Source organism: Leptosomus discolor, chromosome 8, assembly GCF_034619465.1.
Source record: "Leptosomus discolor isolate bLepDis1 chromosome 8, bLepDis1.hap2, whole genome shotgun sequence".
NCBI lineage: Eukaryota > Metazoa > Chordata > Aves > Leptosomiformes > Leptosomidae > Leptosomus > Leptosomus discolor.
Window position 1 is genome coordinate 34,502,936 of NC_141398.1, and position 19,928 is coordinate 34,522,863.

Below are 19,928 nucleotides of genomic sequence, written 5' to 3' on the forward strand. Positions count from 1 at the left end.
ATTAAACTATATTATTTATACATGGTGTATGTATATACGTATATGTAAAAATAAAGGGAGAGATAGATATATAGAGAGAGAGATATATATATGAAAAACCCACTTCAATGATAGCTCAACATGGTAACATGGCTACAGATCTTCTGGAATACCTCCTCTGTTTTTCTCCTCAAATTAAGAGTCAAAATGAGGACCGCTTTTTGCCAGCCCAGGTCTTCCAGGTCTTATAATTTAGGATACAGACCATAAAGGTCTTCATCATCACAAGAATTTCAAAACAGATTCTAAACCAAATGCAGTGAAATCTAGATCCTTTCACCCAGCTGATATCCAGGCATACTCGACGTACCAGTAAAGTAAAAGTTTCCAAAGAACTGACAAGGTGAAAACACTGAGAAATATTTCTGCAAAGTAGGAAGAAAATTAGTTTTAAAATAATCTCCACAGGGTATGTACTTATATATGCAATATTTTATAATGAATCACTGCATTTTCCACAAGATGGACTATCATCTGGAAAACAGCCTCAAGATCTGATCTGTGAGCAACATGTTACTTGTGGGTTTGGGTGGTCAACTCGTACAGATCTGTTCAGGAAGATCTTCAGGAAGGGCTACACAGTATTTACTCCTTTTTCCACTTCGAGGCTACAAACTGCAGTAATTCCTCTTTTATATCTGAACTTGCATGTGACAATTGCACTATGACATCTCTGTTGTTTATTCTTCAATTATTTTGCAGTATTTATTGTCGTTTGCTCTCTTCCTGGGCCAACTGCAACCTTTATTACATCATTTGTTCTGCTCAAATTATCCATTCATGGACCATAACTATTTGGCATTGTACAGTAAACAATCTGCCTGCACTGCACTGGCCGATTACAGCTATATTGTCAGTGGCACTGGTGTTAGCCAGTTTAAAATCTACCCAGTATGGTGATGCCAGCTGCAATCTAGGAAGAAAAATCACAAGAGGAAGGAGCACATGAAGACATGCACAAGGGAGGGAAAGAAAAAAGGGAAGACAATATGGCAGTATAAGCCAAACAACAAATTAGAGAAGGGAAGGTAGGAAAAACACTGTAAAAAGTTTAGGGTCCTCCCATTTATCAATGGGAATATTACAGTGGTAGGTAACGTAAGTGTATCACTCTAAGTTTTAGCTCCCAGGCAATAGGAACAGGTAGAGTCAATGTTAACCACACTTAATCAATATCATTTCATCTTTGAAGACACTGACAAAATGGGCATCCTCAGCTTAACAGAACACAAATCGTAAGGCTATTTAGAAACCTATCTTTCCTTGACACAAGCGAATACCTGAACACAGTATCCTTTGAGCTTTAGCTGGGATGACTCAGCCTCTTTTCAACAGGCTAGAAAAAGTGTCCCTAAACACAACACATCTTATCAGTGATAATGTCAGCAACTCAGTGCTTCCAATAACAGACATCTTCACTGCCAGAAGATGTAACACTTCGCAGTACAAAACACTAGCACCCTGCCCATGTATTTCTTAAATACACTATGTGCAAGGGCACTGTTACTTTATTGACCTGAGTGGGTCTAGGCATCCTAATGGGCGAGCAAACAGCATTATACACTGGTTCCAGCTGGACAAATCCTCCACCAATGTTACCCTAAGTCACCCGTATTTGACTGGATTTGACTTACCTGGTCCGATACCCACTTTAATAATATCTGCTCCAGAAAGAATAAGTTCTTCTACCATCTCTCCTGTCACCACATTGCCTGCCTAGACAGAAGGAACAGTATCACATACATGGGAGATTTCAAGACTACTGTAGCAAAGACTAATGACAATAAGACAGAGTTTTATCTACAGCTTTTATGAGTTGAACTATGTAGTGTCAGGAAGAATATAGTTCACTATATTGTTCACTGTGCATGCCACAGAGATTAAACAAATCATACAGGTATACTCTCAAACGAATTTCATGATTGGTCCAGTAAACTCTAATCCTTAAAATCCCATCAGTATATCTGCTTTGTCTTCCATCTCCCTAATCCTCACCCAGAGGCTCTCAACCACATCATCCCCAACCATTAAGGGCTATACAGTCAAACTTCTCCCTTACATACAGTGCAACTCCTCCACCTCTCCTGCCCTGCCTATCCCTCCTGAACAGCCTATAGCACTCCAACCCATTGCCTACCTCACTTTGTGGGAAGATGTTCAGGTCTTATTTGAAACACTGGCTAATCTCCTTCTCCTTTAGGATTTAGTATTTTGAGTACTGAAAGAGTAAGGAAGGTACCATTCTTGTCATTTTGTACGTTGGTGCCAAAACTGGTATGTACATTCAGACTATGTAAATAAGGGCACTTACACCACATACATTCATTTGGCGGTGGTGATGCCAGAGGTGAAGGAAAGGGATTTGGCTCCCTCTATATGAACTTTGCAGAGATGTAAAGAGCTTGCTGTTTATGTTGACATCTTCTTGGAAAGAAGTCCTGAATTATTTTGTGTTCTTTACCGTATTTTTCCTCGCACTTCAATAGCTTTTTTCCTCCTTTGGCATACATCCTTGATACCTTTCTCAAAAGTGATGGCAGCCCTCAGCCTTTGTCTTGCTCCTTATAGTCATCTTCTTCTGTAGGCACTCCATGACCCTAACCGGCTGCTCAGTCTTTGCCTGCCTTTGCCCCAGGCTGAATTTCTCTTTCTTGAATGTAAGGAATGAGAATTGTCCACAGTGGTACAGGTGAGTTCTCAACACGGCTTTGCACAATGCTTGCCTTCCCTATGGAAATACCTTGCTTGACACACAAGCATGCATTTGCCTGTATCTCACTGGTGGCTCACAGTCACTCTGTGACCTACTCGTGCTTCCAGGAACACCGAATATTTGCCTACTCCCACGTCTACAAACCAGAGCAGAAAGTCATGGCACTTCTGGAGAAGGAAGCCTACATATCTTGAACAATGCTTTTTTTCAGTCTAATTCAAAAGAACTGACCATGAACTTCACCGTTTCATACATTTGATGACATCAAAGCATGAAGGGTGGAGCATGAGAGACGTGTTAAGGAGGCTTTCACCCATGAGTAGCCTGTTGGAGTCCAGCTCCACGCAGTCATGACCAGCAGATCCAGCCCTCCACCAGCCAGGTGAGAACAGATGCACTGTGTGGGTGGGCTCTCTAAAAAGCAACTGCCTCACTTTAAGAGTCCCTATTCACCTGTAAGACATCTGCAAAGAAGGACTGAAGATTTTGCTTTATATATGTCCACCTGAAACCACCTAAGAACGTCAGTGTGATGAATTACTGATGACGTTATTCAAATACAAAGGAACTTTTTTTTAATTAATAAAATAAACTATGAAAAATAATCTTCTAGCACACACATGTTAATTAGTTTGCAAAACTGGTGGAATGAGCGCAGAAAGCTGACAGACTATGTCTATTCAGCTGAAGAATTTCAATATTTTGATGCAAACTCAGTGTGACGAGACAGGCCCTTACATGTGCCTAAATGTGGATCTGGTGGACCAACAGGCAGAGTGAGGCTACAGATGAATTCCCTTGCCAGGAGTGCCCCCTGTCCAGAGGGCTTTTAGAAAAAAGACAGTCTTTAAGGACTTCAAATGACATGGGGTTTATGACGTAAAACCTATGCTTTGAGTTACACTTGAAAACAAACTGTTAGCCAGTGCATCTATAGACCATGTTTTCCTCTCTGCAAAGGGCTGCTGAAGGCAAATGAATGGTGACATAGCACATCCTGAGACAATTTCCTACAACTGTACTAACTGCATTCCCATACTGTGGAGGAACACACTAATGGAATGCAATCCCATAAATTGTGTCATGCAATTTAAAAGTGATGTTAAGGTCCCTGAATGTAACCAGAGGAGGGTAGAAAAGCTGGTGAAGGGGCTGGAAGGCACGTCCTCTGAGGACACTGGATTTGACCAGTTTGGAGAGAAGGAGACTGAGGGGTTACCTCATTACTCTCTACAGCTTCCTGAGGAAGGGACATGCAGAGGGAGGTGCTGATCTTTACTCCCTGGGATCCAGTGACAGGATGCCTGGGAATGACTCAAAGCTGTGTCCGTCAGAGAAGGTTCAGACTTAACATGAGTAAACATTTCTTTACCGAGAGGGTGGTCAAACCCTGAAACAGGCTTCCTAGAGAGGTGATTAATGCCCCATGCCTGTCAGCGTTTTAGGCATTTGGACAATGCCCTTAATACCATGCTTTATCCTTTGGTCAGCCCTGAAGCAGTCAGGCAGTTGGACTAGATGATCATTTTAGGTCCCTTCCAATTCAACTATTCCCTTCTCTTCTAAATAATTCTCAGAAACGGTAAAGTCACAAATGAGCTGTGAAAGTGGCTGAAGTGCGTTTTTTATCCCGTATAAACACGTCCAAGTGATGTGTTTAATAGAGGAGCTGCACAGCTTGGTTCCAGTGGGACAAGGGGTTTCGACAGTAATAGCAGCAATGGGCTATTTTCACAGTTTGAAGGAGTCATTGTTTGCCTCACTGTGCTTTGGGCAAGGATCCAAATGTTCTAGGTCTGAAAATGATCAGCCTTTCCACCACACCAGCATAACCTCTGCTCAATTGTTTTTCAAAGCCTGTCTTATTTCCATGGCGGTCTATTGGCACCATCCATCCCAACCTCCGGCTCCGGTTACACTTTGGCTTTTCTCCAGGCTGCATCTGCTGAAATCATCCCCACTCACCCTCCTGGAAAAGGGTTTGTATCCAGCCAGATCAAGTCTCTGGTCCTCCTTACTATGTGGCCTCATGGACATTAGCTCTGGCACAGAGAGGGGACAGCTAATACAGGTGGTCTCTGCGCTGCAGGGTTGGTTTCTGCCATGGCCTGAGAGAACAGTGACCAGCACTAGGTTTGTCTTTGTCAGCCGAATGGCAGAGGATGCATCAGGGATGCTGACAGATGCAGCTTGGAGCCACATGTCCTGTCACTGGATCCCATGGAGAAGAGCTCAGCACCTGCCTCTCCACTTCCCCTCCTCAGGAAGCTGTAGAGAGCGATGAGGTCGCCCCTCAGCCTCCTTTTCTCCAAACTAGACAAGCCCAAAGTCCTCAGCCTCTCCTCCCAGCCCCTTCAGCAGCTTTGTTGCCCTCCTCTGGATGCATTCAAGGACCTTCACATCCTTCTTCAATTATGGGGCCCAAAACTGCACACAGCACTCAAGGTGAGGCTGCACAACGCTGAATACAGTGGGATAATCACCCCTCTTGACTGGCTGGTTATGCTGTGTTTGCTGCACCTAGGATGTGGTTTGCCCTCTTGGCTGCCAGGGCACACTGCTGCCTCACACTGAGCCAGCTGCCAGCCAGCACCCCTAGATCCCTTTCTGCAGGGCTGCTCTCCAGCCACTCCTCTCCCAGTTTATACTTGTGTGCAGTGTTGCTCTGTCCCAAGTGCAGGATCCTACGTTTAGACTTGTTCAATTTCATGCCACTGATGATGGCCCAATGCTCCAATCTATCTATACCCCTCTTCAAGGTCCCTCAAGAGAGTCAATAGCAGCTCCCAGTTCAGTATCACCAGAAAATTTGCTAAGGGTGCTTCAACTCCTGCCTCCAGATCATTGATAGAGATATTGAACAGCACTGGCCTCAGAATTGAGCCCTGAGGAACACCACTGGTGACCAGTTGCCAGCCACATGTAGCCCCCCTCACCACAACCCTTTGTGCCTTGCGTTCAGCCAGTTCTTAACCCAGCGCACTGTCTACCTGCTCATCCCACAGATGGACAACTTGTCCAGAAGGATGCTGGAGGGACAGTACCAAAAGCCTTACTGAAATCCAGAAAACTACATCCACCACCTTCCCTTCGTCCACTAGGTGAGTGGTGAACTTATTGTGGAAGGGCATTAAATTAAGCAGGACCCATGTTGCCTACATCTGAACATCACACTGTTCTTCAAATGTCTTTCAATAGCACCCAGTATGATCTCCCTAATTCTTCCAGCTACTGAGGTTAGACTAACAGGCTTGTAATTTCCCAGGTCTTCCCTCACACCCTTCTTGTAAATTGGAATAATGCTGGCTAGCTGTCTGTCAGCAGGGACCTCCCCAGACTCCCAAGACCTTTGGTAGGTGACTGAGACGGGTCCAGCTGTAACATCCACTAGCTACTTCAGTAGTCTGGGATGAATCCCATCAGACATCCGAAAACCACGTATGGTTTGGATTTCAGCTCTGTGGCTTGTCTCATGTCTACAGCATGTTCCTAACTAGAAAAACCACAAAATAAAGCTGCATGAAACACGAGTCCAGTTACCCACATCACCCAATTTGCGCTTGTACTGAGATTGGTTATTCATTTGTGGAGATCTGAATTTAGGATCTAGAGATGTTCAAAAAACTTCTTACATAATGATATTCCAGGACTCAGTGAGTGTTTGTGGCAGTACTGATATGGGCAGAGCAGGAGGCAAATCCTAAAATTCTTACTTAATATTTTCTTAGTTTTTACTGAAACAAAACTCCTGCTGAAGTCAACAGGAACTACCCAGGGAATGCTGGGCAACGCCTATTCTCCACTTACTGATTTTTGCCTTCTATTTCACTGTTTATTTATTTTTAATGAATTTTACTTCTCCCTTTTATTAGCTTGAAACAGCTGACAAGCCACCACCTGAGGCACTAATAAAAACAATGATACTGTTAGGCGGCAATTTGTGGTCTATGACACAGGACCACTTAACTTCACTCAAAACTGCATGATATTGATTAAAAATAAAATAAAATAAAATAAAATAAAACAGAACAGTCAGGAAATAAAGAATATATAACAGGTACAGTGTTTCCAGCTAAGTGCTGCTTCCTTTTTGCTCAGTGGTAATCTGTTATACTACGTGTTGTACACTCCAAGGCAGGGTGACAGAGAGCATGCTGCTTACAACATTAAGGAAGCAGTTTCCACCTGGAAGGCACATGACCACCTGTGCAGTACAACATGCAGCACATTGCAACTTGGTGAAATACTGGAGTACATGCGACAGATTCACAAACAGGAACGAACGGATATTAAAGTCAGTGGCTCCACAAGATTTTGGATCAAATATGTATTTAACTTAAAAAGCAGTGTCTTCTTATTAGCAGAGCATAGTGGGTTGTCAAACTGTCTCTTCAGAAATGCTAACCAGACGTTTAATGTTAAGTTACTGCTAGAGAATGATGGAACTACATATGTTGATTCAAAATGCTCATCCTAGCAGGGAAAAGCACTTACGTCCCCAGCATACATTTTTTCCTGGAATGCATGTACACATATCAGTGGTTTCTGTCTTTCTGAATCTGCAGATCCTTAACAAATTTTCAGGGAAGACATGGAGCTCTACATAGCAGACTTCAACCTGCTAGTGACAGGCTTGCTTCTTTTAGGTACCTTTTGCAGACTTCAGAGAGCACACAAAAAAACACTATGAGAGAGGCACAGCTATCTGTATTTGGAAAGATCCTAGTATCACAGCTGAAGAGCAGGGAAAGCTGTTTTCTCACATCCAGCTGAACTCTACTTCCACTGAAACCAATGCTTGCTTTACCACTGATGCCAGTACGACAGCTGAATAGAGGCAAAAGGAATTTAGAAAAACCCACCTGTAAGTTAAAGCCAGAACACTTCAACTAAAACAAATGTGAAAAGATGAATATAGACAGACTGAGACTACAGAGATGAAACCCCCTTAAAATCAACTAAGAATTTAAAGCAAGTAAAGTAATTGTTAACTTGTACAAAGAAGCCGTTACAGACAATACATTTTGTAGTGTATTTGGACAAGTAGTCAGGGAACATAGTAATTGGTGGAAGTACTGTATTAGTGAAAACCATGCTCATCTTCATGATGAGCCCATGTACCAGTGCGTTTCTAATCTGCTGCAGAACTGTCTTTCTTAAAGAGATATAGCCCAGTAATTACCTTACTCCTAATCTAACTTCACTATCCCCTGCCAGTTACAGTAACAGCATCAGTAACAACCGAAAGTCAGATAAACTACCATGCTTTCAGCACGGTCAGTTATTAGGGGCTACAACAAACCACCCTGGCTGTGGGCCCGGCCTTACACACTTTGGTTGACATTGAGCTGTACCATCACTCAGCGTGAGGTTTCATGTGAGCGTCACCCTGGCTCTATCCAGGATGACTGAACTGTGGGTCAATCCTGAGGGAAATCCTGGCCTCAGAAAAGTCAAAGGGAGTTTCACTACTGACTTTAATGGGATCAAGATTTCACCTAACAGGATTATAAAGGCTGCAGCTTCTCTGACAGAGATAGAAAATTAGTGAACACTGCAGGGCAGTGCCTCTGAATTTCAGTCAGGCATTTGATACCATGCCTCATAAAAGCCTGCTATAAATACCAACTCACACTAAGACTGGAACACTGCTGCACTGATTGAAAGCTGCTGGTAAATGGCAATGGATCAAGCTGAGGAGAAATGTCTGTGACAACAGTTCTCAAACTTTCTTCTTGTATCCTAGAGGAAAGCACAGTCTGTGCCTCCACACTACCAGGAACACTGCCAAAGGACACTTCCCACCCACCAAAGCAAGGGGTGCTTTACCATAAGATGGAGAGATGATGCCCTTTGCGAGGTTGAGCTATACCAGGTGGGTTTTTGCACTCAGGATTGTGACCGACCCAAGACAGCCTCGGCAGCATCACATGCCTCCTGCCCTGGGATCCCAGCTAGCCCTGTGCTGAGGCCCCAGCCCTGGTGGACACGCCATGACGCTGACTCTGCTGCTTATTCCAGAGATAAACTGGGAGCAGTCAGCATGGCTTTCTCTGACTGAATTCTGCCTCCCCTAAAGCCCCGCGAAGTTCTGCCACTGACTCGAAGTGGGAGAAACAGTTCCTGGCCCCTGCTGTTTCCCTCTGCTCCTGCTTTGTGATTCTGCTTGCCTCCCTCTCTGGCCCACATCCTGTGGGTGCTCCTGCCCCAGCCTTCTCCTTCCTGCCACACTCCCTGCTCCCATCCCTAGGGTTTCTTCTGTATAATGAACAGAGAACCCTACAAAAAGAAAAATTCAGGATAAAAACTTGGCAAAGCTTGTTGGCAAAGATATCATACCTTGCTAAACAGACTTACAGTGAAACAGAAGAACCCTAATGTCTACAATTACACTAATAAATAAGGACTATGCTTACTGTAGTACGTAAGTAAGTAAGGCTCTGACCCTCCATCCTGAATGTCAACTGAAGTTTTGCTTTAGACTTCAGCAAGTAGGCCCAACCCAAGCACACGATGCTGTGCTACAGCAAAACACCCCACTGGATCATTACTCTTGATTCTGGGGGGGAGTGGTGCATTTGTAAGACATTCAAGAGACTTGAATACCACTTCTTCCTCCCATCCTCAATCAAATGAGTGATTTAAGGCTGGTCACGTTGTACCTTTGTGTCCCTGTTTGTCTTCCCTATCCTCTACCTTCCACGCATAAACTGATCTTCTTTGTAAACTACTATGAAAGGCAGGAGTGAAAAGAGCTTGTGTCAGAGCCAGGCAGAAGAAAGTAAGGTAATGTGATTATAAAAGCAAGTATTGTAAAAGGCAAAAACATGCATTTGAAAGGCTGTTACACAAGCGATATCCTCCATTGTCACTGGAGTATCGGCCACAGAGAGTACTACATTAACCACAGTTGCTTTGCACACCACCTTTCAGCCTCAGAGCTGAAACTATTACATGGCCCCTGGGAACATACATTCCCCGAGACCTGGGGTTGGGTTACCGTTATGTACTGCATGGCAGCTGACTGTGGAATGAATGGTCATGCTGAGGAAAGCAAACAAGACAGCCTGCAAGGTCCTGGAGATCACTTTCAGCTATGAGAAAGCTTTTTATATTTTTATACCTTCTATTTAACTGCTAACCCCTTTGTTTGAAAGCCACAAGAGCAGAGAGCATACTGCAGGCATAGCACAGAGACATCAAAGCAGACAGAACAGGGAGCAGTAGGACATGTTTTCCAGAGTACTACATAAGGAAGTATAGACAAGCTCCCGCATTTCAGCCAGGAATAGCTTTAAAAAGCCATTTTGGCACAGACTGTAAAGTAAACTCATTTGGAAGTGGGGTAGAGGTGTGTGTCTCTAGTTGAATCAGGGACTTTTAAGGACTGCACAGACTCTGGAGGCTTTGGAAAACAGAAGGTTTTTGAACACCCCAAGTTTGTTAGCATGCTTTTAGGAATGGAAAGTATCCCTGTGCCGGAGATGAAAAACATGAGCCATACTAAACCATATTTGGAGAAAGGAGTTACAATCAGAGAAAGCAATTGAAAAGGTCAGGGCTGTATATGTGCTCAAGCAGGTGGTGCTGTCAGGACACTGAGACCTGAAGTAACAACAACCTCAGTCACAGAAGCAGAGAAACTAAGCAGATAGCTTAACAGATGTGGGAGGTGGATGAAACTGCCTTAAGGACCTTGGACTAAAATCTGGGCTTGATACCCGACTTTGACATTGACCTCCTGTTCCTTCTCGGCAATTCATCTTGGTTGAGTTCCCTCCTCAGTCAGCAAAGTCAGCAGTCTGTGGGGAGGTGGAGAAGGGGACAACACACTATTTTCTTTCCACTCCTGAGAGGGAAGATTTTTTTTAACGATGTGGTTTAAGCTCCCTCCCACAACTCTTCAAGCCAAAGACACTGGAGTAACAACATCACTAGTGACAATACTTCAGATCCAAAGCAAGGAAACAGCTCCTTCCCTCACTGCAGTGAACGTGGAGCAGGAAACTCAAAAAGCCCACATCTATCATTTCTTACTTGCAAAAGCTCTCCCCAAAGCCATGGGAAATACGGTCATACCAAAACATTCCCACATCTGCTGGCAGCTGTTGAAGGATGCCTATTCGTTAGCCTATGGTAACCCAGAACCCCGCAGGCATTCCAGCCCACTTCCTTTTTCCAATGCCACTGTCATTCAGAGGCAAGAACACTGTCTTCCTGTGACATGGGAAGAAGGAATGTAGTCTCCCCTGAGCTGCTTGAACATGCAGTTCCCTATTGAACCAAGTCAAGAGTGTGCATTTATAACCATTTTTACTTCACATTTGCCTTACATGTTTGAAGCTTTGTGTCTGGCATGAAAAAGTGAGAGAGTGTTGCCTAAACACAGGATTTTTTGCCACACTGACTTGAAGAAAGGCTGGGAGCCTCATGAAGAATCTGCTGCTTGTTTAAGAATTTCTGCTATTCTCATGGAAACAAATTCAGACCCATTCCTTCAAGGGCCCTGGGAAACAAGCAGAAGCAGTAGGGCTCTGCTGCAAGGAGTCCTGTGTCGATGCAAACACCCTACTCTTAGTGCAAAAGGGCTGGAGGAAGTATGGCACTAGTGCTCTGAGAAGGGATAGTAACATCATGGAAGGCAGATGAAAAGCCCTGACATTGACTGTTTTGCTCCCTGATGACCCCACCCACAATTGCACAACACCCCTATGATTCTTATCATAGGCAAGGATTAGTCTACATTCAGCTGTCTTCATAGTGATCTAATAGACAAAACCAGCCATCGGCCTCAATTGGCCAGAAACATCGGCACATTCCCACATCAAACCTCAGCTCGGAATCACCAAAACAAGCCTACACACTTTATGATTAGAGGTCACATCTGGTGTGGAAAGGAGGAGGGGAGTAGGAAAAAAACTGGATCCACCCAGCCTGCCATGCCAACATCAAACTGCTGTATCAGAGCACACGACAAACATTACCACAGAAATTATCAGCAGTGCAAGACTGACAATGCCAACATGTTATTAAACACTCATCACTGACTGAACTGAAAGGGTAGATGAATAGAGCTGCCCTCTATATTCTCAGATTTTGTCTGGAAGACAAGAGGTTTGAGTCTTGCTTGCTTGCTTTCTTGCTTTCCTTTTTTTTAAATGACAACTCGGAAAGTGATGGAGCTACCACAGAGCTTCTGATGCTTACCAACCAAACTCTGAGCCCTGTTCCTGGACAGAATTCCCACACATCCTCTCCACCCTTTCGAAACACTTACCATAATGGTGTGATGCGGGAACAGTGCACGGACAGACTTCACAAACTCCACAAAGTGCTCTGAATAGCCGTTTGCCACATCCAGGCAGATGTATCTGATAGGCGGAATGGCTTCTAGAATACTTGTTAACTTGTCCAAATCAGCTTTGCCACTACCTGAGCTTGCTGCTACATGCTAGAAAAACAGGGAGAACAAAAGAGAGTAGCAGTTTGTAAAAGCTGGGATAAACACACACACATCTTATGACTTTTTATGCATAGTTTCGGGAGGACCTGTGCTGGAAACTAGTGAAAATCACACTACATAATATGAAATAAATACCTTCCTAGAAGTATCAATGTGTTACTTCTGTTTTGTTTAAAGGCTCTAAAATAAAGCAAAATTAGCATTTTATCAGCTCTTCATTCACGAGTGGATTCCCATAGACAAATATAATCACCTGAGATGGATGAAGGCTCAGCTGTACTCATATTAACAGAAACACAGAAGCAGCCCTAACTTGGTATGTTTCCAGGAAGGCAGAGTGGCAAAATTCGGGGTGCTGTCAAGAGAGTGGAATCTGGGTCTTTAAGTTCACCAAACAGTCCCTTGATCTACAGAATCACAAAATACTTGAGTTTGGAAATGACCTCTGGAGACTGGGTAGCCCAACTGCCTCGCTCAAGCAGGGTCAGCAACCATCGAAAACAGATTGCTTCCTCCTTTGTCTTCCTGAGTTTTTTCCCAATATAGAAAGAGTTTCCACAGCTGTTGGCCTGCAAAACCTCTACAGAGATCCAAGGTCACAGAGCAAGTATTTAATCACTAGGAGATCCTATTCCAGTGATTATGAACCACAAATGAGCTAAGTGCCAAAGTGTTCAGACACAGGATATTCCTGGACCACTTTCTACCCTATAATGGCACATAAGCAACGCTGATGAACTTATGCGATAGGCTGGCTTGCAGACAATCCCGTAATCAATAGTCTTTATGATATAATTCTAAGATGTGCCACAGGTAAAGATACAATACCGATGTGTGGTATACTTTTCTATACAAAGAAAGTTTCAAAATTTTCTTCAAACACAGAAGAAATCTGGGTATGAAAAACCCAGAACTTAAATCAGTGTTTAAATCTACTGAATGGCACTTCTCTGTAATGGCTCAGGCTAGGACCCTGTGAACAAGTGGGGCAGCACAGCTAGTAGCAGCACAGCGCGAGCTCTGGTGCGAGGAAGTAAACAGAGGACACATGCTCTGACAACTTTCAATGCTCATCCCTGCTTGGTCCCAGCACCTGTGCCCCTCCAGCCTGCAGGCCCCGGGTCTGCTTGTGCACCTGATAGCAAAGACTCTGCCTAGCGCAAGGGCCTGCAGGGCCAGCTTGTAGTTGGGTTAACTCAAGGCTCTTCACATTTGTGGTCTTTGGCTTCTCCCTCACCAGCACTACCACAGCCCGCAACAGCAACAGAAGCACAAGTATTTCCTTCTTCTTTGTTCAGGATACTTCTGTTTCCATTCCAGGCATACATAAACTTTGCTTTTTTGCATCTTAATATAAGCACTTGCACAATGGATTCACATAGCTATTCTTTTTAAATCAGGACAAGCAACTTCCCTGGATGCATTTAAGAACAGCAAATATCTTCATTCCCCAAAACCTCGCTTGACAACAGTATTCCCAAGAAACTCCAGTGTATGTGAGTTCAGAACAAAGCAATAAACCATAATAATTTACAGTATGAAAATGTACCTCAAGGCATTCTGGGTGATTGGCAGCAAACAGTTTCCATTCTTCCAGAGAATAATGCTTGTGAACTGCAGTGAACATTGCATGCTAGCAAAAAAAAGAAACTGATATTAACTTCCAAGTTAGTCATCTTTCCCTCAGCTGCAGAATAACAAGATACCAGAAATTCCCGTTTTCAGTATAGGCTCATCCTGCTTGAAAGAAGGTAACTTAGCATAACCAGGCAACTCCAAATGACTCTTCAAAGCGTAACTCAGCGTAATTTCAAAGACAACTTAGCCGACCTTTCAGGATCAGGTTTCTGATGTGTTTCATGAAATTATGGTCAATATTTTGAAGTGCTAAAGCACTGCAAGAACTTAGGGTGAGCCTTGAGGCCAGAGGCTAATTAACTAGTGACTCCTGACTGCTGCAGCTTTATCCAGTAACCTACACTTTCAAAACTGTTATCAACCAATATTTTTTTTCTGGAAGAGAGCACAATATAGACCTCAAAAACTAAGCTCTAGAAGCTCCACCTGAAGCTGAACTACACCCCAGATGGAAGCTTCCCAATAAGTGTGTCCACTGAAACTATCTTATACCTGCAGCTCTGCCTCCGATAACGGTATTGTTCTAAAAGCAAAGCTGCCTTACAGTGAAATCACAACTTCTTGTTCTTGATTTTTTAACTCATGCCCGCCTGTTCTCCAACAAACATAGCTAAAAATTAACAAAGGCTGCTCATGGTCACCCAGCGGCTCTCCAATCGTTGCAGAAACGAGAATTGAGACTTACTTTTGCCATAACCACAGCCATTTCAAATGTTCCCACAGTGTCCATGTTTGCCACTATAATGGGAATTCCTGTGTAGGTCTGCTTGGAGTTGCGGAAGGTGAAGGTGCGCATGAGGTCGACCTGCAAAGAATACGCACATGTTATTTCAAGTAATTGATTGCAATCTAACAAGAGTTTTGCCACTGACTTCAGATACAGCAGGTTTGGACACTTCTTAATTTTCCTCACATTCCCTATTCTTCCTCTTTTCATTCTACTATTACCTCACTTTATTTATTTATTTTCTTACAACTTCTGCCTTCCAAATAAGAAAGAAAACATAAAAGAACATTTTTTGTGTTACAGAAAGTTCTTGCTGAAGAAAAGGAGAATCAAAATTTAAAAAAAAAAAAAAAACACAATAAAAAGAAACAAGTCAGAACTGGCTGGAAAGGAAAGAAAAGACAATGAGGACTGCGGATTATTTTATATAGAAGTAACCTCAGCTGTTCGTTTGTCTGCCTGAGAAACCCAAGTTGAAGACCTAACTCCACAGAATTCAGAACTGGAACTCGCTCTGTCTCCAGGGCATAGACGGTTTTGCCCCAGTCTCTAATGTAAATGACAATACAATAAAGCAAGCTCTTACTTTTGGCTTCTGTTATTGGCACGTGCCATACAATATGATCATACTCTGGCTTATTAAACGAGGAGGCTGCTAGTTTCTAAGTTAATTTCTTAGAACTGCATCAGCCTTCACCTTCAAAGTGATTTCTTCTTCAGCATCCTCAAATGATCATGGTAGCATCAGGCATTTTGTTCCTTACATTTGCAAGAGGTGATATCAAACCTAGATCAGTTCACACTAGTCTGCTTAGCATCTTGCAAAAGGGAAAAAAAAAAAACCCTCTAAGACATGCACAACTGTAAGATATCAGGTTAGTCTCTTTAGTAACAGTGAAAATGAAGGCTCTTGCATAGTTTTCATTACTCCTCACTTCAGCTTTAATTAAAGAACATTGAGACATTGAGAGATCTGAAGTGAACTGAAATCCATCACCAGAAAGGAAGCAATATAAAAAATACTGGACTTTGATTATTTATTTACAACATATTTTGAGCACTGTCATATTGCAACCTACATTCCAATTGATTAATTGGGGGGGGGGGGGGGAGGGTATTACTGGTTTGTATAAGAGGAAGAACTTGGTGCCTCAGTGATATATCATGAAACAAGTTCTCATTTTGTATAAGCTCATAAGGGAAGGGTCACTTTGGTGAGCAAGCCAAGATATATCTTAATGGAGACTCACCCTTCTCACCCTTTACTATCAGAGAGGCCCAGTTCTCTATCCATCAATGATGACATAACATTCTTATGGGAATTTCAGATGCAGCTAACCTGAGAAAATGGTATGAAGTAGATAAGTATAAGTATGAAAATTACTCCCTTTTAATGCAATTTATTAAGTAGAAGCAAGGGAAAAAAAGACAACCAGTTCTACCAGACAATAGTACCAGAACCACTGCCTTACAGTTTTACAGAGGAAAAATACTTTTTTCAAATGAACTTAAGAAAAAAATAGAGCAGAAGAGTATGTTTAAGAAAAGATTGAGCCAAGACGCAAAGCTATGCATGGAACACAAGGCCACTACTCTTTCAGTGATTCTCACCTTCACTTACTCTAACTTCTCATATGTGACTTCCTCTAGCCAGTCGGCCAGACGGATCTCATGCAATTATCCACACAACTGATGATACTGTAATGGCAGACATTTATGAGGGATAATTGCAGGGCTTCCCTTAATGAAGCTTTTGCTCTATAAGAACAGGAGAAATGGCATATTGGGTTGGAGATGTTTATGCAGTGCCCTAGTTCTTCGAACAGCCAGTACCAGATGTCTGGGAAGGAAACACAAGAACAAGGCAAGTTTTGAAAGATTCTTTCCCTAGCCTACCTTCCCAGGTCCCAAGAAGCTGATGTTTAGAAACCTTCTAAGCCAAAGGTCTCCTCCAATCCATTGTGCTGAATACCCACTCAAGGACAAAGAACTTGCCTTCTAATTTTTTTAATCCTTCACACATAGCAATAAATTCCAAAGATTAATTATACGTTGCATAAAAACAATGACCTTTGCCTGACAACTCCATTCAGTGCTTCATACTTCTTGTTTTGTGAGAGACAATCAACAGCCACTTCTCAGTTTCACCTCTTCCATCCCACTCCTCATTTCATAGACTTCTAGCATATCCTCCACAGCTGCTTCTCCATACCAAATAGTCCTAGTATGTTTAGGTTTTGCCTCATGTGGAAACCAGTCAATACTGCTGATCATCCTGGCTGCCATTCTCTGTACCTATTTTACCATTATGCTGTTCTTGTGAAGAGATCACCAGAACTGCATACTCAAGATGAGTATACTGAGGAGCATCACAAAGCTAACTGTTTTTCCTTAGCTCCTCTAGCAGCACTTCTAACAATCATTTTATCTCTTTCCTGAGTGGTAACAGCTAATTTATAGCTTATTGTTCTACGCATTACAAGAAAATAACTTCTGACTCTAGGATTGTTCACCATCAGTCAATAACAGTAAGTTTCTTTAGAGAAAAATTTATGAAATATATTTTATAATTCCTGCCTAGACTGTCAACATATGAAAGTACTAAGACATTGGCTGTTCTGTTAAAGCTCCCTGGACTTATTTGAATTTACAAATTTAAATTAATGACTAGACTTCCTACAGGCCACTCGCCTGGTGAACTTAAAATGGCAGCCCGCAGAGGCAAGTCCAGCAAAGGCAAGAATAGCAGGCTGTGTGAGTACCAAGACCCCACAGACAATGCTGCTTCCATTCTAATCATTGCTTTAACCAATTTTGACACTTGAATTCAAGCTTCAAATTTTCTGGTATCTTTTCAAAAAGAGAAAGCAATCATGGAAAATGAAGACGGTGCAAGGAATCAAAACCAAGTACCAACACAGCAGACCTACAAGAGCTGCAAATACCCCAAACTGCCTCTCTAAGAAACTGACTTAATCCTAGTTACTGCATAAAAAGCTACCCTTGCGCAAAAAGAGGCATTCACACCAGAGAAGCGGGCGCTTGCTGATATAAGCTTCAAAGCAGCAGCTTGCTGGGTAACAGGCACTGTAGTATGCTGCCTCTCTTCCTCTGCCAGAACTATTTATTTATATTCTTGTTTTGAAGCAGACTGGGGCTGTCCATTTCAGATCTGGCTCTCACAGACACTGTTTATTCCTGTTGCTATAGCCTCAGTGATGGTGTCCAATTTCTTAACCTTCATCGGTTTTCACTGACCCCCCTCATGACATGCACTTTTTCTCATGTGAAATGTTTTCAACAGTTCATCACAGCCACCCATTCAGCTCGTGTTCCTCCTATCGCTTTCACTTCCCAGCAGCCCTTCTTTCCACAGCCTTCACGCAGCTAAATATACAAAGCACTGCACTTGAAGGAGCCATGTGTCACTCAGTGGAGCACAGCTCCACCTGTTTGCCAGGCCAGCACAGTGAATTTTAAAGAGGGGACATAGGTCCCCAAGCAAATGGCCAGAAAGGGCCTACAGGCCTTATGAGCGGTAATTGCACACGATGAGGAGTTACTCAGGCAGGACACCGTCCTTTGTAAATTAAAAACAACTAGCCTGAGATTACCTCTCTTACCTGAGAGGCCCTCTCCAATCTTACACCTTCATAATGGCAAAAGAGTTTCACTTAGTTGTTGCCCCCAAAATCCCTGGCCATAGGCAAAATAATAATCATGACCACCCAGCTTCCCTTTCCAGTCTTGTCTTTCAGCCTCACTTGATTTGCCTCCATCTCTCTTACAACCCTACTTCCCCTGGAGAAAAGCTTAATCCTCTTTCCACCCCCCAACACAATGTAATTCCTTCATTAGTCAAACTAAATCCTTTGTTAACCTTGAGGTTACACGAGGTAAATGAGAAGGCACCTTCAATCCTGAGGCAGCCATCTTTTTTGTAGAGGCAATCCTCATGGGATTTCCTGGGGTCTTTCCTGATCTCTGCTGAGAAGTAACTATAGCAATATCCTGGCTAACGGTGGCCCTGGGCCAGCAGGGACACAGAGCTCGGGCCTCTGCGGCCTCAGGGACGGCTGGGCTCTGCCCGCACAGGCCACGCAGCAGCAGGAGGCAGGTGGTGAGGGTCAACAGAAGCGAGGATGAAATGCACCCCCCGCCCCAGCCTTCCACTTGATGGGATCCCAACCCGGGGCGCCCCGTCCCGTAGGAAGTGCTCCCCAGCATCTTCACTGGTTGTTTTTTATTACTACTATTATTTTTTTAAAAAAAGAGCATGTCAACTACTGGGTAACAGCACTGCCCCACAACCCCCGAGGCTGAGGGCGAGCATGCCTGCCGATCCGCACCCCCGCCTTTTGCCGGCCCAAGCTGCGGGACGAGTAACCGGATCCCCTCCTCCCGCGCCCCGCAGAGGGGCTGGCAGAGCTGTCGGTTCACGGCTCGGCAGTCCCCGCGGAATCCCGAGGTCACCCCCCGCTCAGCGCTGCAGAAATCCACAGAGGCACCTGTTAGTAGCAAATGTTAGGAGCAAACGATTCGCTGCTTTCCCCCCCACACCCCCCTTTTTTGTTTTTGCTGAGGAGAGGGGGAGGACAGCGCGGCACCGGCTTGCAGCGCCCGCCACCGGCTGCTCCGCCGGGGCCGGGGCTCGCCCCGCCAAAGGCGGGCGGAGGGGGGGGCGCCGCGCCGCGGCTCCGTAACCCCGGCCCCGTCCTCCCCTCCTCCCAGGAACAGCGGCACATACCGCCCCCCCCTCCCCCCCCCGCTTCGTAAAGGGCGTTTCGATCGGGGAGGGCATTGCTACGTTAGACTGAGGAATAAAAATAAAGCAGGGAAGGAAGGAGGGTTAAGGAAGTTAGACGCTGAGAACGGAGAAAAAGCATGCTGGGTTTGAACACCCCCACCTCTGATCTGCTTTTGAGGCTGCTTCTTTTAGGTCTGAGCAGGACATCTTTAAAGTCCAGTTTGAGGTCTGCGTCTACCCGGGGCATCTTGCTGGGGCGGCGGGCTGCGGGGCTCTCCCAGCAGTGGCGGCCCCGCTGCGATCGCTCCTCTCCGCTGCGCCGCGCCGCGCCGCCTGCAGAGCCGCGCCGGCCAAAGCCCGCGGGCCGCGCACGGAGCGTATTTATAGGGCGCGGGGCGCGCGGCGCCGCAGCCGGGGCCCCATCCCTTTATTAGGAGAGGGTTGTTTTTAGCCGAGTAGCCGGCCGCCCCCTTCTCCCGCCGTAGCCAGCCCTGCTTCTCCGCCGCGCTGGGCGCCCTGTGTGTGGAGGCGGCAGACGGAGACGCGGCGCCCGTCCGTGCGGGGTGAGACGCGGGCACCGCCGGCAGCACAGCTGCCTTAA

At 44.5% G+C, this 19,928-nt stretch overlaps 1 protein-coding gene across 1 annotated transcript in view; it reads right to left on the reverse strand.

The window, feature by feature from the left end:
• The window catches only part of GMPR (guanosine monophosphate reductase), a 41,586-nt gene extending 22,012 nt beyond the window's left edge, over positions 1 to 19,574 (reverse strand). Inside the window, exons 1-5 of the mRNA XM_086469347.1 lie at positions 19,488 to 19,574; positions 14,539 to 14,658; positions 13,765 to 13,848; positions 12,030 to 12,203; positions 1,674 to 1,755 (exon numbers count right to left, since the gene is read on the reverse strand). Of these exons, the coding sequence (XP_086325473.1) occupies positions 1,674 to 1,755; positions 12,030 to 12,203; positions 13,765 to 13,848; positions 14,539 to 14,658; positions 19,488 to 19,574 (547 nt within the window). The remainder of the gene's footprint in view (positions 1 to 1,673; positions 1,756 to 12,029; positions 12,204 to 13,764; positions 13,849 to 14,538; positions 14,659 to 19,487) is intronic.
• Positions 19,575 to 19,928: the final 354 nt, after the last annotated feature.